General features: G+C 55.2%; 2 protein-coding genes across 3 annotated transcripts; one reads left to right on the forward strand and one right to left on the reverse strand.

The window, feature by feature from the left end:
• Nucleotides 1-30: 30 nt before the first annotated feature.
• Nucleotides 31-12,848, reverse strand: CRYBB1 (crystallin beta B1). The gene is made up of 6 exons (XM_084762613.1): nucleotides 12,749-12,848; nucleotides 11,128-11,312; nucleotides 8,230-8,348; nucleotides 4,006-4,138; nucleotides 1,768-1,910; nucleotides 31-285 (listed from the first exon to the last, which is right to left on the reverse strand). Exons 1-6 carry the CDS (start codon nucleotides 12,798-12,800, stop codon nucleotides 102-104), a joined length of 816 nt encoding a protein of 271 aa, XP_084618739.1. The 5' UTR covers nucleotides 12,801-12,848; the 3' UTR covers nucleotides 31-101.
• CRYBA4 (crystallin beta A4) lies at nucleotides 11,808-21,231 on the forward strand. 2 transcript variants are annotated; one of them, XM_084762614.1, is made up of 6 exons: nucleotides 11,808-11,837; nucleotides 16,526-16,575; nucleotides 17,218-17,336; nucleotides 18,376-18,517; nucleotides 19,132-19,274; nucleotides 20,929-21,231. In XM_084762614.1, exons 2-6 carry the CDS (start codon nucleotides 16,537-16,539, stop codon nucleotides 21,074-21,076), a joined length of 591 nt encoding a protein of 196 aa, XP_084618740.1. In that variant the 5' UTR covers nucleotides 11,808-11,837; nucleotides 16,526-16,536; the 3' UTR covers nucleotides 21,077-21,231. The 2 variants fall into 2 exon arrangements, with proteins under 2 accessions (XP_084618740.1, XP_084618741.1); XM_084762615.1 differs by lacking the exon at nucleotides 11,808-11,837 and adding an exon at nucleotides 15,686-15,726.
• The last annotated feature ends 3,094 nt before the right edge of the window (nucleotides 21,232-24,325 follow it).

Consider the following 24,325-nt stretch of genomic DNA (forward strand, 5'->3'; position numbering starts at 1 on the left):
TCATAGACCCAAGGATATTTCGGCTGTGGGAACTTTTATTAGCAGGGGAAGATGGGACAATAAGGCGGGGAGGGCTGCAGGAGGGACAGGTGGAGCTTGGTTCACTTGGGGGGTTCGGAGGCCAGCACAGGGAAGCAGCCCTCTTGATGCCATTGGCGGTCCCGCAGGCGCCGCACAGCCTGCATCTGTGGCTGGAAGGCACCCCACTCGTTCCAGTGTCGGAAGTCGCCAGGCTCCAGCAGATACTGGTAGCCTCGGTAGCCTGGGTACTGGTAGCCAACCCATCTGGGAAGAGAGCAGGGAAGGTATAGGGGTGACCAGGGTCCCCTCCCCGACCCTGGGATCTTTTTCACCACCCAGTAGTGGCCACACACCTGCCCTGGCTTGGCCCTTCCTGCCCTGTGTACGGGGCCTGTCCCCTTTTCTGATAGGCCTTAGTATCCTTCTCTGAAAAGTGGGCACAGTCATGTGGAACCAGATGGAGTGACTGCCCCCCCCCACTACAGGCAGCCGGTCCACACCCATGGGAAAGGGTGACACTGGGCTTGCCGGAGAAGAACTGAGTTTGGTACACGAGGCTTGAGGTCCCAGCCGATGAGGACCAGGCATCAGGAGCTGTGTCTTTCATATCACTGAGTCTCTGTGGCTACTATAAACACTATCCAGCACCAGACAACCAGGAGTCAGGCCCAGAAGCTGAGCTGTGTGGGCCTCAGTTTACCCTCTGCGGGGTGGGGATGGTGGGGACCCTGTTCCTTCCATGTCTGATGAGGACTCACTTTATTTGACGGGTGGGTGCAGCGTGGTCAGTGATTGGCTCTGAGTTCAGTCCTTGCCTGAACACTTCCAAGCCCTTCTCTCACCTGCTGTCTTGTCATTAGCCGGTTTCTCTGGGGGGAGAGCTGGATCCCACCCACTTCCTTCCACCCTGATAGAGGATGGGAGCCCAGGCTGGACCATGTCCACAAAGTACAGAGCACACCGGTGTCTCCAGCACTGGGCAGAAGAACCCCCTCTAAGCAGAGCGTGGCCTCAGTCCTAGCCTCTCTTCTGTGACCAACACGTGCCAGGCTCTCATATAAGACTCCGAACCCTGAGGGGCCAGATGAGAAGGGCACGGGTTCCAGGGGAGAAGGGAAGGAGAGCTGGGAAAAGGCTACCACTGTAGGAAGGCAGAAAGGGCCATTTATCTCGACAGTCCTAGGAGGTGAGGCATCTGACCCTTCCCAGGCTCTCGTGGAAGTAGGTTATAGGGCTCTGCTTGCGAACCTCAGATCCCAAAGTGGATGAAGGAGTCCCACCCACACATTGTGCAGCCAGCAACGCTGAGGTGCAGACAGGGTGCCGTCCCACCCAGGGACCTCTGCTGGACCTACCCTCTGGCCACAGCCTCATTACTCCTAAGCAGCTGCAATTCTCTCCTTCTGTGGCCTAGTATTGAGAATGAGGTGGAACTTGTCACATGTCCCAGAGCCATGGGATCTGTTGTCAGAACCCCAGGACCTAGTCCTGAAGGACTGTGCGTGTGTGTGTGTGTGTGTGTGTGTGTGTGTGTGTATGTGTGTGTGTGTGTGTGTGTGTGTGTGTGTGTGTGCATGTGTGTGAGTGAACGTGTGTGTGCGTGCATGGGCTGGAGAGCATGTGCGTGCACACATGCGCGCGCGTGCCCACGTGTGCATGCGCGGGTGTGTATCGTTACAAGGTCCTTCCCTTTCCTAGGGACCTGACCCTGCACTTCTGACCCTGCACTTGCTGCGGGATGCTTACGTGCCACCGGAGACGGTCACGCTGCCCACACGGTCACAGAAGCCATACACCCAGAGGCTGGGCACGTCATCCTCTTGGATCTCCATGGTGTTGCCCTTGAAGTTGGCCCCTTCAAACAGGCAGATCTTATGTTCCTGGGGATCCTGTGGAGACCAGTCAGAAATGGAAGTAGTGTGGGGGTGGGGGGAGAAAGAGGAGGGGAGGGACCCCGAGGGCTTGTCCAGGGAGGAGCCTCCTCAGCTGGGAAGAGACCATATGGTTGCTACATCTCAGAAGACCACCGAGGATAAAACGACCTCATCCACACAGGCTTGAGTTCGTACATGGAAGTGTGTGGCACCCCTGCAGCAGCACAGAGGTCTGAGAGGGCAAGCTTGATTTACACCACAGGGTCAGCAAGGGATGGCAGCTTTCAGAGAAGCGCAGTTCCTAATTCCCAGCAGTGTCTCTGAGGCACTGGGGAGCCCCAGCCAATGTCTCCTTATACGACGTTCTAATCGGCTTGAGCTACAGTGGACCGTGGCCTGTGAAGGGCCCGCGGAGCATGGATCTGGGTTTGAGTCCTGACTGTGGCCCTCACACCCGGTACCTTGGGCTTCTCACACTGCCCTTCAAGCCCCAGCGCATCCTCCCACAGAACGGGAGGCTCTGCTGCTGCCTTGCCCACGGCACTGTGACTGAGACACTTGGTGGCCGAGCAGTAGCTCTGGAAGATGCTGCAGCACACCCCTGGACGTCAGCACGGGAGTCCTGGCTGGAACTGGTGATCCGGTGTTGGCTGTAAGTTTGATTTTTCGTGTCTTGTGGAGCTGCGGGCGGAACCTAGGTCCTGCTGCACCCTAGGCAAGAGCTCTGCCACTGAGCCCCGGACCAGTGCCACAGAGGCAGAGTCGAGCAGCAGCGAGCAGCCCAGAGTGAGGCCCTGCTGTGCAGGAAGCCAACCTTCATTTTCTATGTTTGGGTCTCAGTTTCCTTACTGTTATAATGAGTGTTGTGATGTCTTCTGTCTACTAGGGCTGCTCTACAGATTCCACACAAGGGAGAGAAAGCACCCACATACAGCAGGTGCTCAGTAAAGGCGTACCTTAGTCACCATTGTTAACTAGGGAATGAGGGGAGAGCACAAACGTATCCTTCTGTGTACACAGTCAGTTAACTCTTCCAGAGGAGGGGGAGGGGATCCAAGGAGGTGTCATAAGTGAATAGAATTTAAGCGGGGCTTTGTAGGTCAAGTAGGAGTACGGTAGTTGGAGAAGGGAAGTGGGGCAGAGGTCACACTGAGCACAAGAGAAGGCAGAGGCAAAGGCTGCTGTGCTGGACAGCGAACGCCCCTGGAAGAGGATGTGTGGTGGTGTTAAGGGAAGATGCACCAGGAGTGCCTCACAGTCCCGAGTGAGCCTCCATGAACGCGCTTTCTTCCCAGACATTCCCACCTCAGAGGTGAGAGTCGCTGCCCTCAGAACCTGGCACGCATGAGTAAGAAGTAATTGGCTCATGACTCATAACCAATTCATAATTCTGGGAAAGCGAAGCACCATGTGGGGCCTGCCTGCGCAATCCAGAGTCAGCTCCTTTACTCTGATCTAAACATCAGGAGGTTAATTCAGCATGTTTTCATATTGTCACGATGTTACAACCATCTTCCCCCAAAGTCCCTTTCCTAACCACTTCATGACTTTTTCCTTCCTTCCTTCCTTCCTCCCTTCCTTCCTTCCTTCCTTCTTTTCCTCCTTTTTTCAACAAGGTCTCACTTGTAGCCAATACTAGATGTGAACTCTTTTGTTGTTGTTGTTTTTCAAGACAGTGTTTCTCTGTGTGTAGCCTTGGCTGTCCTGGACTCACTTTGTAGACCAGGCTGGCCTCGAACTCACAGCCATCCACCTGCCTCTGCCTCCTGAGTGCTGGTATTAAAGATGTGTGCCACCACACCCAACCATAGCACAGACTTCACTCTGCATGTTGAGTATCCCAGGCGGACGACAAGCTCGCCAGGGTGTATGGTGCGCAGCCAGGAGCCTGACCTTCTGCAGGAGAATCAAGGAACACACTGAGATGTCTGCTCAGTCTCCGGAAGCACAACTCGCAACCCACACAGCAGAGATGCATCTTGCATCTGTATCACCGCTCACAGGCGGGGCAGGGCATTGCAGAGGGCAAGGGAGCCTGTTTCTGGACAACTAGAGATCACCAGGCTTCTGTCCGCACCGTAGACCTCTGCCCCGCATCCCGGCCACTCACCATCCTGACGGGCCGGAAGGACATGAGCCGGTCACTGCGGTAACTGCTGGTCCAGGTGTCCCAGCGTGGATACTCGCCCTTCTCCAGGACGAACATCTCCCCACGGAAGGCAGATTGCTCAAAGGCCACCCAGCTGAACACAAGGACCGAGCCAGACAGAGACAGAAAGGAGAAAGTGTCAGCAAGCGCCCTCCTCGTCTTGTCTCCCACCTCTTCTTGCACAGCAGCCCAGGCACCAAAAAGAAAACCTTTTTGTGGGTCCCATGGGTCTGGGTTTTATTCTGCGCTACACCCGTGTGACTTCGGACAAGTAGCTTCCTCTCTCCCAGTCTTCATCACGTCATCCACACTAACAGTTTTTGGAGTTGGTGAAGGATTAAGTGAGATACTGTGTGCAGTTATTTCAGCAAATTATTATTATTATTATTATTATTATTATTATTATTATTATTTTATTATTATTATTATTGACAAATATAGGATTCACACGGCCTTAAATACTGTAAGGACCTGGGGCCAGCGAACTTATCGAACAGCTGGGACAAAAGCCCAGCTTGCTGCTCAAGTGACTCTAACACCCCCTGGCTACTTCTTTCCAACTATGGGAGGAATAGGAACCAGTCCCAGCCCTGTTGCAGGCCGGGTACGAGGTACTGCTTTGGGTTCAAAGCAAGGCCTTTCATAGGTGACTTACAACAGAGATAGGTTTCCGATTAGCAGAGTGGTGCAAGCTGGTGTTCAAAGGATCATTTAAGCCGGGCTGTGGTGGCACAATCCTTTAACCCCAGCACTCAGGAGGCAGAGGCAGGTGGATCTCTGTGAGTTCGAGGCCAGCCTGGTCTACAAAGCGAGTCCAGGACAGCCAAGGCTACACAGAGAAACCCTGTCTCAAAAAACAAAAAACAAAAAACAAAAAACAAACAAACAAACAAACAAAGATCATTTAAAATGAAAGCCAGGAGTCAGGCTGCAGTGCCAGCACAGGGGAACAGCAGCAAGATCATGATGTCTGTGGTAGCCTGGGCTATACAGCGAGACCCCGTCTCTAACCAAGGAAGCAAAATCAAAGGAAGCAAAAGTGATTAGTCCCAGAAGTTCAGATATGAGAGAAGAATTAATTCACCTCTGCTGAGAGCTAGCCTGGCAGCCAGAGCTCCACAGCTTGAGTGAGTGTGGTAGTGAGTCCCGGGCACCCGCTGAACTCTAGTGGTGTGATGGCGCATGCAGAGGGCTCCATCTTTCACAAAGAGTAAATTGGTTTTTTGGTGTTTTGTTTTTGTTTTTGTTTTTGTTTTTGTTTTTGGAGATAGGGTTTCTCTGTGTAGCCTTCACTGTCCTGGACTTGCTTTGTAGACCAGGCTGGCCTCGAACTCAAACAAAGAGTTAATTGGACATTTAAAATCTACAGGGGCTCTTTCAGTAAGTTCTGACTAGGAAAATTAAAGCAAAGATCATGGAGGTGGTGAGCCTTACTCTATATGTTTGGAATTCTGAAGAAGCAAGAGAGACTCAACAGAAATCTTCCTGAGGGCCGCTGGCACCTTCTCACCAGAAAGACAGCAATGAGGAGACGCACTCTCATGAGCTGAGACTCACAGAAGCACCCCAGGAGCCTCTTGACCTTGTCTGAGGGATGAATCAACTAGACTGAAGTGGCAGAAGGGAAGATATGGACTTGTCCTCAAAAAAGTCAACTGAGGTGGTTTTAGCAGACTGGAGAAGATCAAAGGGTGAATGGGTGGATGGATGGATGGATGGGTGGATGGATGGATAGATGGATGGATGGATGGGTGGATGAGTGGATGGATGGATGGATGGATGGATGGGTGGATGGATGAGTGGATGGATGGGTGGATGGATGGATGGATGGATGGGTGGGTGGATGGATGGATGAATGGGTGGATGGATGGGTGGATGGATGAGTGGATGGATGGGTGGATGGATGGGTGGATGGATGAGTGGATGGATGGATGGGTGGATGGATGGGTGGATGGATGGGTAGATGGATGGGTGGATGGATGAGTGGATGGATGGGTGGATGGGTGGATGGATGGGTGGATGGATGAGTGGATGGATGGATGGGTGGATGGATGGGTGGATGGATGGGTAGATGGATGGGTGGATGGATGGGTGGATGGATGGGTGTATGGATGGATGGGTGGGTGGGTGGGTGGATGGTTGGGTGGGTGGGTGGATGTGTGGGTGGGTGGATGGATGGCTGCTGGGTGGATAGACAGATGGATGGGTGGGTAATAGATGGATGGGCGGATAAATGGATGAGTTGATAGATGGATGGCTATATATGTGGATGGATGGATATGTAGGTGAATGGGTGGGTGTATGGGTAGATAGATGAATAGATGGGTAGGTAACGACAGGAGGATAGATGTGTAGATGGCCGGTTAGATGGATGAAGGAACAAATAAACAGATATAGGCATGAAAAGATTAATAAAAGAGAATGATGGATACAAGGCCAGTGACCCGATGGATTGGTCTATAGATGGAAGCACAGACAGATTGGTGATACATGTGCCAGGTAGAGTGGGTAGACAGGAAGGGAACCTCAGAATGTGGTGCCACACAGGTATGAAGACGAGAGACGTGGGAAACCACAGACCTGAGTTCTAGCCCTGTCTCATCACTGACTGTTCACCACATGATCTGGAGCAGTCTCTGAAGGCTGTCAGACTTCAGTGAGGGAGGAGACATGGCTATACCTGCATCACTGGGAAGTTTTGAGGGTCTGAAATCAGGGAAGTCGTGAGGCCGACCCAACATGAGATTCACACTGTAATCTCATCCATGACTAAGATGGGGGAGATGCTGTTGCTTATGAAAAGGCAAGACAGATGCGCTCTTGCCGCCTGCTTCTCTCCCACCACACTCCTCTGTGCTCTTTGGGTGGCTCACGAGGGACCCAGTCAGCAGTGAGAAATGTGAGGTATATGTCCCGCTGCCCTTCCTCATTGCCTGTGGTTCCTTTGAGCAAGAAGAAGAGGAGGGCAGGAGTCAAATGCGGACATGGAGCCTCAGCCTGGGAAGTGGTGCCCAACCCAAGTCATGCCATGGTGTCGGGTTACGGGTGAGGTCTCCTGGGTCTCACGGTACAAGGCCCATGGTGCATAGGGTCTGCTGAGTCCCTGTCTTTCCTCTTTTTGCCTGCTCACCTCCTCTTCGTCCTTTCTTCCCACGTGCCTGCTGATCCTGCCACAGCCCTTGCCCCTGGCTCTCAGACCTTGGTCTGTTCCTGTGGGGGCACAACCCCGGGAACACCAAAAACACAGCGTGGGCATAGCTGTCCCTCTTTTTGAAGAGAAATACTCTGGCCTTGAGTCACCAGCATCCCAAACATCCTGAAACCTCAAGATAGCCACATCCAGCGGTTCCTGTCCCAGATGGGCTTGGGGGATAGGCGGAGCTGACTTGAGGCTCACCGCATGGGGGACGGAGTGGGCGCAAGAGGCCTGAGCAGCCCCGGAACCAGAACTTAGACCTAGGCATGCTCTGAGACTCACAGGGCAGTGGGGGAAGGTAGCCGGTCACCACTGTCACCTGCCATACTTGAACGTCTACAGTGCCAACCACACTTTGCCTCAGAATCATTCTGACTGCTCTTGTTTCAGAGTCAAGGAAACCGCGGCTTAGAGACTGAACAAGACGCAGGAAGGCGATAGGTCTGATCTAAATCTGACCTTGAATCCACATCATAGATGGTCTGAGATGACTTAAACACTGGCTGGCCACAGCCCTTGGACAGCTTCAGAGTAGGGAAACAATAGTGGGGTCACGAGGCCTCAGCTCAGGGCAGCTAGCCCTGGGAAGAAGTATCCTGCTGTGAAGTCCAACAGCCTGAAACTGCCATGGGCTCGGCCACTCAGCATGGGTGACTTCACCCATTGACTCAGCCCTTCAGAGCCTCGGGCTCCCATGTCTGTTGCCAGGGGAGGAGGGTAGCCCTCTCTCAGACAACCTGGTGCCCTTCTGGTGACATGCCACACACCTGCTTCTTACACTATAGGTATTTTTGGGGAGAGGATGGCTGGGGATATGTGGTTCTCCCCGTGTTGGCAGCAGCATGGTAGCCTAATACTGTTAGGGTCATCTGTCAACGAGGGAGCATCATACCCCTGCCTCCAGGGTTTGCAGGCAGACTAAGGAATGGCCAAGGCGCAGACTGCCGGGTGTTTGTGGTGGAGACCGCCCCTCCCCCTCCAGCACTCACGGTCCCGAGATGACGATCAGGCTGCGCACTCTGTCGAAGCCACGGTCCCCCAGGTTCAGGCACTCCCCCGAAAATTCCACCCGACGGCCCTGGAAGTTTTCCTGCTCGAAGACAACCAGCTGCAGAGAGAAGCCCCCCGAAACCCGGTCAACAGAATGAAGTTCCATGACCCTGACCCCGCAAAGGAAGCAATCCTTGAAGGGCATCTGTCAATCAAAGCTGGTGGGGTCTGGATGCCATGAGCCTCAGTGTGTGTGGATGTGCCTGGCCTCTGGTCTCTCTGCTACTGAACTCAATATCGGTCGGTCCCAGTGTCGGGGAAAGGGATGGGGACCCGTGTCTCCGATCCAAGGTCTCTCTATGTGGCCTAGACTGACCTGGAGTGTATTCTGTAACTTGGGCTAGCCTTCAGCATGTGACCTTCCAGCCTCAGCCACCAGGTGGTAGGACTAAGCCCTTCTTAGGCTAGGACCTTCTAGTTTGTTCTCTATGTTATTTCTCAGCCTGGCGTGACTCCAACGTGGACTTCCACTTCCTAACTCATATCCTAGGCTACATGTGTGGCCCTGACCCTGCTCTAGGTGCAGAAGCCACTTTCACCAGGAAGGCCTCAGGGATTGCTCCTCCTCTGCCCTGAGTGTCTTCCATTGCGACATCCCTTACAGCCAGGTACAGCCACCGCCTCTGAGTCTCCCTCCTCCTCAACCCTCACCCTCCTCCTCCTTTTTCTCTTTCTCTCTTCTCCCCCTCTTCCTCTTCATCCTCCTCTCCCTTCTCCTCCTTTCCTTCCTCTTCCTCCTCTTCTTTCCTTTTCCTCCCCCACAATCCCCACCCCCAAAGGGTTCCCTCAGGGAAGGGCCTGAGCAATTTCCTTCTCTGTGGACCGTAATGTAGGAAGGACTCACTACTCCGTAACCCCAGAGCACGGGCAGCCCCTCCCCCTCCCCCACACCCCACCCCCATCTCTGCACCTCTCACTTAGAGTTTTACCCACTTTCTGTCCCGCACAGGGTCAAGGCACCTACCCAGCACCAGGTGCATGTGGCAGATGCTTGGAGTTGGGGAGACCATGGGAGTGGGGCCCTGAGGGACGCTTAGGGCCAGGTAGTTTTCACCAAATCTTAGCTTTATATATGGGCACTTGCTACCTTGTTCAAAAGTAAACTTGAGCCAACGGTTAAATGCATTAGCACAAATCAGAACCACTACATCCAGACCAGGGGTGTGAGTCATAAAGTCTCTGTCTGACAAGAGAGCTCCAAGAGTCAGGCTCTCCAGGAGCCCCCAACCTGGACCTGGGGGGAGAATTTCCAGGTCAGAGGTCAGCCAGGTGGCCTGGAGGCCTGGTGGGTCTCCTGGAATGAGTGACCTCTGCCACCCAGAACACTCCTCTCCTGTTTCTGGCTGTGCCATCTCTGAGCGCCCACACGCAGCCTGGCAGCAGGGAGGGCTGCATCGCACTCTAGAGTGGATTTCCTTTTCTCCCAGGCATGTGGGACCCCCGAGGTTCCCAGACCGGGAAGGAAGAGGCCAGGGAGGATGGAGAGCAGGTCAGGGAGGATGAGGAGCAGGCCAGGGAGGATGGGGAGCAGGCTGGGGAGGATGGGGAGCAGGGTGGGGAGGATGGGGAGCAGGCTGGGGAGGATGGGGAGCAGGTCAGGGAGGATGGAGAGCAGGCCAGGGAGGATGGGGAGCAGGGTGGGGAGGATGGGGAGCAGGCTGGGGAGGATGGAGAGCAGGCCAGGGAGGATAGGGAGCAGGGTGGGGAGGATGGGGAGCAGGCTGGGGAGGATGGGGAGCAGGTCAGGGAAGATGGGGAGCAGGCCAGGGAGGATGGGGAGCAGGCCAGGGAGGATGGGAAGCAGGTCAGGGAGGATGGGAAGCAGGTCAGGGAGGATGGGAAGCAGGTCAGGGAAGATGGGGGGCAGGCCGGGGAGGATGGGGAGCAGGCCAGGGAGGATGGGGAGCAGGGTGGGGAGGATAGGGAGCAGGGTGGGGAGGATGGGGAGCAGGTCAGGGAGGATGGGGAGCAGGGTGGGGAGGATGGGGAGCAGGGTGGGGAGGATGGGGAGCAGGGTGGGGAGGATGGGGAGCAGGGTGGGGAGGATGGGGAGCAGGGTGGGGAGGATGGGGAGCAGGCTGGGGAGGATGGGGAGCAGGCCAGGGAGGATGGGGAGCAGGCCAGGGAGGATGGGAAGCAGGTCAGGGAGGATGGGAAGCAGGTCAGGGAAGATGGGGAGCAGGCCAGGGAGGATGGGGAGCAGGCCGGGGAGGATGGGGAGCAGGTCAGGGAGGATGGGGAGCAGGTCAGGGAGGGTGGGGAGCAGACCAGGGAGGATGGGGAGCAGGTCAGGGAGGATGGGGAGCAGGCCAGGGAGGATGGGGAGCAGGTCAGGGAGGATGGGGAGCAGGCCAGGGAGGATGGGGAGCAGGTCAGGGAGGATGGGGAGCAGGTCAGGGAGGATGGGGAGCAGGTCAGGGAGGATGGGGAGCAGGCCAGGGAGGATGGGAAGCAGGCCAGGGAGGATGCACAGCATAAAGAGTCAGAGACTCAGGGCTGGAGAGATGGCTCAGAAGTTAAGAGCACTATCTACTCTTCCAAAGGTCATGAGTTCAATTCCCAGCAACCACGTGGTGGTTCACAACCATCTACAATGAGATCTGGTGCCCTCTTCTGGCAGGCAGACACACATGTGAGCACAGTACTGTATAAATAATAAATACATCTTTAAAAAAAAAGTCAGAGACTCCAAAACCCAGAAAGGAGAGAAGAGGGAGAGAATGAGGAGGGATGAGGAGGAGGGATGAGGAGGAGGGATGAGGAGGAGGGAGAGGAGGAGGGAGAGGAGGAGGGAGAGGAGGAGGGGGATCAGTAAAGCCCAGCCGCCACACCCTTACCCTGTAGCTCCCAGGTGGCAGGTCTCCTACTTTGGCAATGGGCCTGGGCACAGAAGCTGGGAGGGAAGTGGGGCCAGGGGCTGGGGCTGGCCCTGTGGATGGGGTCCCCTTGCCCTTGCCCTCAGGCCCTGGGTTCACCGCCGTGGTGGCTGCGGCCTTGGCAGGCTGAGACATGGCTCGTGATGCTGCAAAGAGAAAAGGAAGTCTTTGGGCTGGGTGATTTGTGTGTGGGGGCACTCTTCAGCCATTGGTCCCTGGGAAGCAGCGTTGAAACTTTTGGTTTCCCCTTGGCTCTTGTGTGGGGACAGCCACGCTCTTCTCTGGATGCTCCTCCTCCCCTGAGCTGTTTCCCTGGGTTTAGCGCCGCACTCTGCCCTTCCCTTCCTCGTCCCCTTCTGCTTGGTCACTGTCACATCTGTCTGTAGCCTGGCTTTGCCTCACCAGGTGAGTGACAGTCACACTCAGAAGTGTTCTCTGGGGTCCGCATCATGACCTTAACTGTGGCTAGCTGGGGGTCACGGTCCCCGTCTAGAGCCTCGCTGGAGTGAAGGCGGCCCACCGCGGCAGTCAGCTCCCATCTGAGCCAGCAGATGGACAGGCACCTGGGTTACTAAATGCAGCCTTGTAAACACTGCTGCCTTCGATAGCTGCTTAGTGCTTGGCTCTGCGCCAGGCGCATGGCCCCTTCTCAGCCAACATCTGTTCAGAGGGTGAGTGCAAGTGTCTCTGTGTGTGCGTGCGTGTCCTGAACCTCTCCCAGCCATCCGGCCCTGGCATCCTCTGAGGGCAGATGTGGGTGTGCAAATAGCAGCCTGGCGCTCGCTCAGGACTGAGCGGCCCAAGAGGAAGGAGTACTGTGCTTCCGGAGCTCCACGCCAGACCTGTGCCTGTGGGCGTTGGGTGACTCTGGTCAGCTCCACCGGTCCCTCAAGGAACACAGACTTCTTGGCACAGGTCACGCCTGCCTGCTTTGTCCCCCAGGAGAAGTGTACCAAAGGCCGTGCGGATAATTTACAAACCTCTGGAATGCTTGGGGTCCAGAGCAAGCACCCTGGGTCCAGGTGGGCTCGGGACATCCTCTCTCTAGCTGGGGCTAGCATACTCCCCCCCCGCCCCCCTGCTTTTCTCAGGAGGACTGGCTGGTCTGCTACCCGCACATCTGGACCACATCAGGAGTTTTAGCTACCCTCAACCTTGGCTGGGTTCTGGGAAACACTCCTCAGAGGCTGGGCTCCTTTCCCGGCCATGTGTTCCTTCTCCTTCCCCGTAGTCGGCTTCCTTTCTGCCTTTCCAGCTGGGGACTTCCACCATTGCTTCCTCCCTCCCCACCTCTCATCCTGTTTGTTTGTTTTTTTAATTTTTGAGATGTGGTCCCACTCTGTAGCCCAGGCTAGCCTCCAATTTTCAACAATCCTCCTGCCTCAGCCTCCAGAATGCTGGATAACCAAGTATGCTCCAGCAACAGTTCTGGGTTTTGCTTTCTCCCAGCTCTGTTCTTCCTCTCCCTCCCTCCCTCCCTCTCTCTCTCTCTCTCCATCACTCTCCATTCTTCCCTCCCTTTATTCCCATCTTTCCTCACCCCCCCCCCCCAGTTCTCTGGCAGTGTGGCAGTTCCTCTTACCTGTGTTGGAGGACAGGCGGGTGCTGTGGGTGCCTCGGGGCCGACCCCCCATTTTATAGCCTGGCAGACACCAGGGCCTATAGTGTACAGCACAAAGAGGCTGCTGGCTCAGCAAACCTGGGCAGGGGCCGAGGCCGGCTCTGTGCCACTGCTGCACAGGCTAGCACTTTCCATTGTGGGCCTGGAACACAGAGAAGCCCTGGCCCCAGCCCTACCCTGACTCCTGTCCCCATTACTCTGGCTGGAGACAGGCCCAGGGCCCTTCTGGCTGCCCTCCTGGGGTAGGGAAGGGGCACTGGGGAGGAGGTGACCTCTGATGCATCCTGGCTCAGGCACCATGCATGGCATGGCTTTAGAAGTTTCCACCTCCAGGGGCCTCAGTCTATGGGCACAGGTGACATGTCTCCCCGTGGGATGCTGGATAGGACTAAAGAGGATGAGTGAAAACAAACACAAGGCAGGGTGTCAAGCCACAGCCCATTCCCCAGCAGCCTCTGGGCTCTGTGATTGCACTCTCCAGGCCGCAGCAGCCCAGCTGCCCTGCCCTGGCTCCCATCACCCCCCTCCCCACTTCTTGGATGAGGAAGGATGGATGCAGAAGCCAGTACCGGCCACAGCAAGCAGGCTGGCAGTGGCCATCCAACCTGGGCCCTGACTGAGGCCTGCCAGCCTTCCCTGTTCTCGGGGGAGATGGGTGGGGCTGGGTCTCTGGCTCAAGCATTCAAGGCCCGGGCCCTTCCTAACTGCTCGCCACTGTCTGACCCTAGGGGTGCTGCCCAGGAACACAGAGCTTCTGAGTGGCCTCCCATCCCACTGCACCTGACTGGGCAAAGGGGCCAGCACTTCATGCAGGGTCTGGGCCCTCGCAGGTCCCTATCAATGTCAGGACAGAACGGAGGTGCCAGTGTGCCCTGAAGAGGCGGGGAGACAGAGGTATTGGACATCTGAGGTAAGGACAGAGATAAAGGCTGTAGAGTGGAAGAGAGAAAAGGAGATGGAGGAGACACGAAACTGAGAGACAGAAGGAGCCCGGGCAAAGGAGAAAGCAGGGTAGGCATGATCCTAGTAGGCCAGTGAACCCCAAGTGGCCCCACCATTTCCACCAAAGTAACTGAGGCCCACAGAGAACACCCTTGTCCGCAGTGTGAACTCAAAGCCGAGTGGGGTTGGAAACTGGCCAGGTTGGGCCACCTGAATCCTGTGTCCCCAGCCTCAGTAGGGTGAATTCATCTTCTGAGAGAGCCTTTCTTCTTTGGGGGAGCCCAGGACCCCTGTGTAGACTATCTCTATCTTGTGGTCACCCTGGCCTGGGAGCAGGGCTGGCCTAGTCTCTCTATTCATGAGCCCCTCTCCCTGCTAGTCTCCTCTCTGCCTTTCATCCTGGGCCAAGGCCTTGAAGGGCAAGCCGGGAACCTCGGGATAGGGCAGCCACTGGGACTCAGGCCAAGATGCCTGCGGTGGGGGCCACCCACAAGCCTGGGCCTCAAGGGCAGGCAACTGGGGGCAATTTTGTTCCCTTAGCCTCCTAGCAATGGGCAGCTTGCCAAAGGTCCAGGGAGATGGGGGACAGCCTCCCTTGCTGGTCTCAGCTCTGAGCACTCTGTGGCTCTGTAGTCCGTTTTCAGACCAGCTATTTATAGACAAGAAAGCGGGGTGGCTCCTTTGTCCCCTTGCAGCCCTCTTTCTCATCTGTCATGTGGAATTGGCACTCAGGTTTTTTTAAACCTCTTTTTAGTGTGTTGAGACAGAGTCTGATGTAGCCCAGGCTGGGCTCAAGCTCTCTATGTGGCTGAGGCTGGCCTTCCTGACTCCATATTCTAATAGCTGGGGTTACAAGTGTACACCACCATGCCGTGTTGTGGACTCTGTTCTTTATAACTTCCTCACTCCAGACTTCATCAGCTCCTGCTTCTGGGGGAAGGGTCATTCATAATAATACTAAGCACTTCTACAGCTAGTAACGATGACAAAAGTGACTAAGACTCAGGCAGCTCTCTGCGTTCCTGGGACAGGCACAGACACCGTTTACCAGGAACATGTTCAGTGCAACGTCATCCTGTGCTTTCAGGCTAACCATTAACATAAAAAAAGTTTCTTTTTTATTGTGTGGTGTGTGTGCGCGAGCAAGCTCGCTCACAGGGAGGTCAGAGGTCAACTTGTAGGAGTCAGCTCTCTCTCTCTCTCTCCACTTTGTGGTCCTGAGGACTGAAGTCAGGCTTGGTGGTAGCCCCCCTGAGCCATCTCACCAGCCCCCACTTTGTGTTTTTTGTTTCCATTTAATACACACCATAACAGAGGCTCAGAGGCATTAGGGACCTGCTCAAAGGAACTCAGCCCACAGGTACAGTGTGCAGAGCCAAGCTGCTGCCTGTGGAGGCTGCATCCGGTCCACCCTTCGCCAAGTCCTGCATGTGTGACAGCCCTTCTGCTGGTGCAGGAAGGAAGGGGTGTTGCGATTTTCCTGGCCCTCGGGAGACTCGGAGAGTAGCTCTTTATCTGGGTCACCCAACAGCAAGGCTGGGTTTTATCATAAGCGGTTCCTGCCGTGCTACCCTCTCCTGTGATAGGCCCCTCCTTCTCAGAGGCAGAGTTCAGGGGATTGTGAGGCACATTTGTGAGCTGCAGCCCCTCCTGCCCCCTTGCTCATGCATACACAGCCACACATGCTTCCCAGGGCCTTGCCAGGTCTGGTCTGGCTCTGACTGCCGCTCTCACCTCCTTCTCAGAAGAGCTGGGCTGCATCACCTCTGTGTTGGCTATGCAAAGCCTTGCCCCTGTGGCCTCCGGGGATTTTCCTTAGAGTGCCTCTCCTTCCAACCCGCTGTACAAATTGTCTCCACTCTAACTGAGTGGCCTCAAGTCACAGCTAGAGGAGGCAGGGGCATGTGGGCTGGTGGAGGAGGGCAGTTGCAGAGCCCCGTGGTCCGGCTTATGTCTTTCCAATCATGCAGGGAGACAGGAGGTCACCCGCCATCAAGGTGATGTTTGGCTCCAAGTCCAGCATCTCCTGGTCCGGGTCAAGAGTCCTCGAGAGGCAACGGAAGCAGGCTGCCCACCTCTCATCTTCTCTCTTGCTGACCCTGGGGCAAGCCACCCTTCCCTCCCCACTAAAGCCAGAGCTGCTGACACTGTCCACCCTGGGCCTTGGCCAGGACTGGCTTTTGTTTCTACCACTGGCTTGCTGAGTCTGTGTTTGTCCCTTGGGGCCCCTGCCCCTTTCCTGCCTATAAGAGCCTGACCTTGCCTGGTCCTGGTTCTGACATGTGCTCTGGGCCCTTCTTGGTAAGTATCAGTGGGAGACAGGACTGGAGCTGAGCTTTCTCTCTCTCTGGTGTCATCTTATGACACTGGGAGCCCAGCGGATGTCACTGGCTCTCCCCGAATGCTGTCGCATCCCAGGTACAGGTAGTCTCCAAATGTCCGTACCGCTGCCTGTGACTGTTATTTAAATGCCAAGTTGTTTTCCCCTTATAGTCCACTACGAGAGAGCCACGCATTAGATTAGCACTCTGTTGGTGTGGGGTGCATGCTAGATGCAACCACCTCACTCTGCCCCCCCCCCCGTGGCATGGCACCCCACTGTGAGCTGGGGCTGAGGGTGATGACAGCCAGATATGGCTGAGGTGGTGCCGTTTGCGGGAGGGCGGGATGGGAGAGGGATCACGCCAGTCTGGGAACACCCGCACCCATCTGGAGTCTGACATTGCCCGAGTCAGCCTTCGGTCAGGGATGCGGCTGGGAATCAGACAGAAGATGACGGTATTCTCCTCTCTGTAGGACCGGCCAACATGACCCTGCAGTGCACCAAGTCAGCCGGACACTGGAGGGTAGGAGTGTCCTGGGAAGGGAGGGATGAAGCCATGCAAGAAGCTCCCTCGGCAGCTTCACTGAACCCCCCCTCTCCTGGGGGAGGGCTGCCGGCTGCCATGCACCTGCCAAAGGCTCAGACTGGGGAGCAACCTGCCCCAAATCACACAACCCGAGCTTCTGGTCCTCACCCCTGAGCCACTGCACACAATCTTCCGGCTGTATTTCCTTAACCATGCTTGGCTTCGGAAAGAGAAACTAAAAGCTGGGTATGATGGCTCATGCCTGTTATCCTAGAGGAGGATTAATCCACTGGAGGAGTAGAGACAGGTGGGATCTCGTGAGTTCAAGGCCAGCCTGGGCCTTGTGAGCTCCTGTCTCAAGTCACGTAAAGGTCTTCCATGAAGGCCTTGAGGAATGGAGGCTTTGCTTGCATCCTACTTGACAGCAGTTGAGGGTGGAGGTGGTAGTCAGAGGTTGTCCATACTCAGAGCCTGTGCTATCCGGGACTCCACAGTCTGCCTTGCTCCCCCACCCGGCCCTGGAGGCACTTGAGCGTGTGACCTCTGCTTTTCCTGCTTGGCTCCACCCTGAGTCCCGGGTGAGCCCCTCGCTGCTCACAGAGCCCTGACGTCCACAGATCTCTCTTCTCTCCTGCACAGATGGTGGTGTGGGATGAAGAGGGATTCCAGGGCCGACGGCATGAATTCACAGCGGAGTGTCCCAGTGTGCTGGAGCTTGGCTTTGAGACCGTGCGCTCACTTAAAGTTCTGAGTGGAGCGTGAGTCTGGAGGGTATCGAGTCAGGATGGTGTTGGCGGGGTGGGGGGATGCGGGGTGGGGGTGAGAGGGTGGGGGGGGGCAAGACGGTATCTAGAGGGGGCCGCTAGAACCTATACATGTCCCGAGAGGATCTTCCTAGGCTTTCACTGTACCTGTGCAACCCTCCCAACTGCTGCAGAGTGTCAGGTTACCCAGGTGTAAGGGACACCGTCACACAGTCCCCACCCATTCGATGAGGAGGTCCCATCAGGTCTGAGAAGGCCCCGGTGTTTCGAGACAGGGTATCTCTGTGTAGCCTTGGCTGTCCTGGACTCCCTTTGTAGACCAGGCTGGCCTCAAACTCACAGCGATCCACCTGCCTCTGCCTCCCAGAGTGCTGGGATTAAAGCCATGTGCCACCACACCCAGCTCTCCTCAATTCTTTGTCCCTGAGGGTGATGCAAAGCAAAAGGGGCCGGTGGAGGGGCTGCTTCCACGCTCCTGTTTGAGATGGGGATGTGGAAGGCCTTTCTACCACGGGCAGTGAACAAGGCAGGAGAAGCTGTCCCAGAGGCCTCCCTGGGGAGGGAGAGGGAGAGACCGCTCAGGACAAACTGCCAACCTCGGTGTCTGACAGGGTCATGAGGAACCAGCAAACTGAGGTTGGCCCATGGCTGAGCCCTGTCTACATGGTGTGACCTTTGTGGCAAAACATCTATGAGGGCCTCAGAGCACCTGCCTAGGGCACAGGAAGCCAGCAGTGATGCTGGCTTTCAGCAGAATTCCCTATGCTGGGCTTAGGCAGGGTTTCCCACACTGGGCATTAGCAAGGTCTAGGCATGACAGTTGTCAGGTAGGGTGACCTGGGTGGTCTGTCAGTGGTGTTGCTCTCCTCTTGCTGAATGACCCCCGCTGCAACCCTCCCCAAGTTGTAAGGCTGTCACAACCCAAGGTATTGTCAAGTGTCCTTCGAGGCTCAGTCACCCCCATGAGAGCCCTGACCTAGTTCCCAGCTTGGCAGCTCTTCCCTCTCACTATGTCTGCCCTGTCTGTCTGCAGGTGGGTGGGCTTTGAGCACGCCGGCTTCCAGGGGCAGCAGTATGTGCTGGAGAGGGGCGAGTACCCAGGCTGGGATGCCTGGAGTGGTAACACAGCCTACCCCGCTGAGAGGCTCACCTCCTTCCGGCCTGTGGCCTGCGCTGTGAGTCCTTTCGCCTGCTGCCCTGGGTGACTGCTAGTGGACACATGGGAATCTGACCTCAAAGCTCAGCTTCTCATGCACCATCAAGGGAGTGATGTGGGTGGCCTCTCTCCTCTGTTGACTTTTAGTCTCTGTCATTTGAAATGAGGTGACGGCACCCATGCTGTGACTACACCGCAACATGAAACCTCAGCCTGTAGCGATTCTGGTTAGAGTCGGAGGTGCTGCCCTCTTTTATTTTTTTGGTTCAAGGACCCTGGGAAATCTGGGTGTCAGGGAAGGCAGGAGTGGCTGGGAAGACAGGTCCTGTGTATTGCCCCTAACTTGTCATCTCCTCCCCATCATGCATTGCGGCTGTTGTTGGAGCATGGATGGAGCTAGGCATCGTTCTCCCACCCCACAGACGGAGCTATGGTGGGCTCCACATTACAGCTATGGGAAAACGGAGGCCATCCTTGTCTGTCTGTCCTTGCTCCTCTGGAAAGACAGATGCTGGGGTGTCTTCTCTGGGCAGAAGGCTGACTTGGGAGGCAAGGGCTGATTGAGGGGCAGTGGCTCCTGTGTGTGCCCAGTCTGGCACCTGGCGGTCTGACCCAGTTCTCTGCTGTCTGTAGAACCACCGTGACTCAAGGCTGACCATCTTCGAGCAGGAGAACTTCCTGGGCAGGAAAGGCGAACTGAGCGATGACTATCCGTCTCTGCAGGCCATGGGCTGGGATGGCACAGAAGTGGGCTCCTTCCACGTTCAGTCTGGGGCGTAAGTGAAAGGGCAAGAGAAAGGGATGGGGGAAGGATGGAGACACACACTGTAGAGACGTGTGCCCGGCGTGCCAGAGAACGGAGGCACAGAGGGCAGCGGGCAGGATTTATGGGATGGACACTCAGGGTAAGCTGGCTGAGGGACAAAGGATATATGTGGGCCCCATAATCCCTTGGATCCAGAAACTTCTGGATTTGCCTTTCTCTTCACCTCACCCTATCTGGATCTACTCCTCCTCTTCCTCCTTTTTTCTTTTTGGTTTTTCTTTTTTTAAAAGATTTATTTGCCAGGTGTGGTGGTGCACACCAGCACTCAGGAGGCAGAGGCAGGTGGATTGCTGTGAGTTTGAGGACAGCCTTGTTTACACAGCAAGTCCAGGACAGCCAGAGCTAAACGGAGAAACCCTATCTTGAAAAACAAACAAACAAAAAAATTTATTTATTATTATGTATATAGTGCTCTGCCTGCATGTACATCTGCAGGCCAGAAGAGGGCAGCAGATCACAGTATAGATGGTTGTGAGCCACCATGTGGTTGCTGGAAATATGAACTCAGGACCTCTGGAGGAGCAGTCAGTGCTCTTATCCCCTAAGCCAACTCTCCAGCCCTCTTTTTGGTTTTTCAAGGCTGGGTTGTGTGTGTGTGTGTGTGTGTGTGTTTCTGGCTATCCTGGAACTGGCCTCTCAGAGATCAGCCTGCCTCTGCCTCTTGAGTGCTGGGGTTAAATAAAAGTGTGTACCACCACTGCCCTGCTCGACTGGGACCCGGAGGGAGAGCTGGTCTGTGAGCCGAAATCTTCTTCTCCAGGGTGCTCGGCTCCTGCGGGCAAGGATGAGGGTGGAAAGATTGCTTAGAGAACAAGGAACCAGATACAGGATGCGTCTCCATGTGTCTGGCACTGTTCCTGATCCCTTCCCTGGTCCAGAGAAGGGAAGGCGGAGAACGCTGGTCAGGAATCCCCGTTGTGAACGATGCAAGCAGGGGTCCGTGTCTTGGAACAACTGTGAGAGGGGGCTGGACAAGGAAGACTTCCAGTCTGTCCCCTCATCCTGTCTTTTTTTGTAAGCCTTCACTGGTTTGTCTGTGCATGGCGCTGCCGGGGAGACTGAGGGACTAGTAAAAACAGGGAGCTGCAGGCATCCTACACCAGGGCTTACTCTGTCGGGAAGGCAGACAGCTCATAATGTAATCTTAAAATTATTCAAATTTGTCATTGTTACAAAGGGACAACTAGGCTCGGTGGTGGCCGCACGCGCCTTTAATCCCAGCTCTCAGGAGGCAGAGGCAGGTGGATCCCTGTGAGTTTGAGATGAGCCTGGTCTTTAAAGTGAGTCCAGGACAGCCAAGGCCACACAGAGAAACCATGTCTTGAAAAACAAACAAACAAACAAACAAACAACAAAACCACAAAGGGACAACCAGGGTCTGATGGAGACTGGTGAACAGTCTCGAGAGGCCATACACCGTAGCCCAGGAAGAACAGCAGTGGTAAAGGCCTCATGAGGGAAAGAGAATCTCAGGCCGCACACGTGTGTGAAGTACCAGGGCCGTGGACCTGGCACCAGCGGGCCGGGCTTTTTGCTGCGTCTCTGCCTGTCTTAGCTCTGGCTCCCGAACCTCTGCGTAGGTAACTGTATCTTCCATCTTCCAGGTGGGTTTGCTCCCAGTTTCCTGGCTACCGAGGTTTTCAGTACGTTCTGGAGAGCGATCACCACTCGGGTGACTACAAGCACTTCAGGGAGTGGGGCTCCCACGCCCACACCTTCCAGGTGCAGAGCGTGCGCAGGATCCAGCAGTGAGCGCGCACGGGCGGCCCGGGGTGCCTGCGTGAACGACTAAGTGACAGGCTGGAGGATGTGGCAGCCCTTGGTTCTGGCTACCCCTGTGCCCTCTGGGAACCCCACACCCCTGTCAGCCATGCCCCGCCAGCTCACGAACATCAAACAAATAAAATAAAAAAACAAAAGGCTCAGTATCAGTTTTGCTTCTCAATTTTACCCACCTTCCTACCAGGTAATTTATAACTTTAAAAAAGTTCTGCCAGGCGTGGTGGTGGTGCACGCCTTTAATCCCAGCACTCGGGAGGCAGAGGCAGGTGGATCGTTGTGAGTTTGAGGCCAGCCTGGTCTACAAAGTGAGTCCAGGACAACCAAGGCTAACACAGAGAAACTCTGTCTCGGAAAAAAATAAAACAAAAAAACCAAAACAACAACAACAACAAAAACCCCCAACAACACAAAACCTACAAAACAAAAACAAAAAACCCCCAAAACAGAAAGAAAACAAAACAACAAAAAAACCAAAACAGAAAAGAACCAGCTCAAGCCAGAGGCAGGAGGAAGGCTGACAACTAAAAAAAAAAAAAAAAAAAAATTGACCCTGCAGGGAGGGAAGAGAGAGCATGGAATAATTTTGCAGATCTTCCCAGGAGGTCAATTTCCCAATGCTATAAGAGAAAAGAGAGTGAAGTGTTGATACTATTTGTGCCAAAGCAACCGGAAGGCAGGGGACACCTGTCACTGCGAACACTGCTTAGCAGATAGGACTGACCACAGGGCTTCAGACTGGAGGACACCCCACCACTACCACCACACACCCCAAACCAGCGAAATCATGGCCCAGAGAGGACAAATGGCTGGATGAAGACCACACAGTGAAATGCACCTCTGCCTCTCGGCCCTGCTCAGCCTCCTTCGGCTACTCACAGGAAGGTATTCACACCTGGGGTTGGATCGTAGTAGGCTGGTGCTGATTAGATGGGGTGGCCTTTGGCAGCCATTCTGTCTTGCCAAGCCTTGGGTTCCCTTCTCCCTGAAGGCACAGTATTGAGGACCATGGGATGGGTAAGTGGGGGAGAAAATGCTGTGAAAGCAAGCCGGGGAACACACACACACACACACACACACACACACATGCCTTTGTGCTCCCCTCCCCCACTGGCCTCCGCTGGGTGGCTCCTCCCACTGCTGTTCCTGGCCAGCGCTCAGAAGTAGAGATCAGAGACTAGGCTTCAATGGCACCTGAGGGCAAGGAACAAACCTCCACAGCTTGAGTGAGAGAGAGAGGGCAGACAGTGGTAGAAAGAGAAGGCTGTTTGACGCTGTTCCCAGGAACAGTGGACAAATGCCCACACACCCCAGATAAGGGATCAAGGACAGATACCATTAAAATCAGACTTGGTGAACCATGAGGTAGGCTTGCTGGGGTTACTTACAGGGGTACATGGGTTGTAACTTTCAGGAGCAGAAAAGACTCCAAGACAGCTGCATCACCAAAGCCCACGCCAGCATGAGTGACAACTCGCTACGCTGGGAGCCTGGTGCACACTGCACGGCCTGCAGGCAGCTGCACAGGCTGGAGAGTGCCCTTTCCTGGTGCCTGAGATGGTCTCTGCCTCTTCCAGGAAGCTCAGCTCCTCTGAGAGTGAGTCTCTTTACCACTAGGGCGGAGGGGCCTAGAGAGTCTGCTCAGTTTCAGGGACTTCCTGTAGCTGTTCTGTGTTGTGTCCTTCCAGAGCCTAACACAGGTTGCAGCTTCATCCCCTTAGAACATCTGCTGCCCTCCTTCCTCCTGAAAGCCCTGAGTCTTACAGAGCGACCCTCCAAGATGGAGAGTTCCAACCTCAGAGGAAACTGGGGCACAGTGGAAAGAACAGGAGAAGAGCCACGGGGGAGCCAGGCTTCCTTTCCACCCTCTGTGCTGTTTGCTGTGGCCTCTTTTCCCCCAGAAGGAGCCAGCGCACTGCTGCTCCTCACCCTGTGGGCGGGCAATATGCCCTCCCTCCTTCCGGGACCTCTGCTGACTGTGGCTGTAATTACCAGATTAATGGATGGGAAGCCGCAGGTGGGTGGTGCCTCCCTTTCCGGCCCACTCTTGGCCCTGCTCCGAGCTTTCCTCAAGCTTTGGTCCCCGTGTTAGGGAAGGGCATCAAAAGAGCTGCAGGAGGATTCTCTAGGTGACGGACCCTGTAGAATGAATGAGCCTCCCGCCCCCCCGCCCGCTCTCTCTCTCTTTCTCTGTCTCTTTCTGTCTCTGTCTCTCTGTCTTTCTCTGTCTCTCTGTCTTTCTCTGTCTCTCTGTCTCTGTCTCTCTCTCTGTCTCTCTCTGTCTCTCTCTCTCTCTCTCTCTCTCTCTCTCTCTCTCTCTCTCTCTCTGTCTCTCTCTCTTGCTCTCTCTCTGGTCCAACTAGTCCCACGCTGGCTGTCTACCAATAGAAGGTCTAAGTTGTTCAGTCCACAAGGCTGCACGTCTCAGCTGCTCTTCACTATACACCACAGTCCTGAAGAGTGGACTTGCCAGTGAGGGGGAAGCAGGCAGAGAGAGAGAGAGAGAGAGGGAGACAGGGAAAGAGAGAGGGAGAGAGAGGGAGAGAGAGAGAGCGCACACTTCCCTCTTCCATGTCTATATAGGCTGCCTGCAGAAGGCGTGGCCCAGATTACAGGTGTATCCTGCAGAAGGCGTGGCCCAGATTACAGGTGTATCCTCCCACCCCAAAGATCTGGGTTAGAAGTGGATCTTCCTATTTCCAGTGATCCACTTAAGCCCAGACATTTTTAGGGTTTTGTTAATTCTAGATATAGTCAAATTGACAATCAAGAAAAGCGCGCGCTCTCTCTCTGTCTCTCTGTCTCTCTCTCTGTCTCTCTGTCTCTCTCTGTCTCTCTCTCTCTCTCTCTCTCTCTCTCTCACACACACACACACACACACACACCACTTGCGAGGCTGGCGTTTTTTGTGACATTTAACAAGGAAATTTCTGTTGGCATTTTCCAATCCTGACTTTATTTCCCCAGCCCCTACCCCAAACATTGGCCCTGTAGCTTCCGTTGTGGACGGCGGGTGTTCTGACTTCTGTCCTGGAGTTGGGAGGCTCTGAGCCTTCCATTTTGACAGTCTCAGCTATAGCTGCCATGAGCTTTCCCTAGTCCTCTTGTCCCTTGTTCATATGGGAAGACCGAGGCCAAGAGAAACGCACCAGTGTGCTCAGACCCACACAGAGGAATTGATCCTCTTCCTCCACCATGTAGGTGCCAGGGTTCGAACTCAGG

The sequence above is a fragment of the Acomys minous genome (assembly GCF_964271855.1).
Source record: "Acomys minous genome assembly, chromosome: 16".
NCBI classification, from domain to species: domain Eukaryota; kingdom Metazoa; phylum Chordata; class Mammalia; order Rodentia; family Muridae; genus Acomys; species Acomys minous.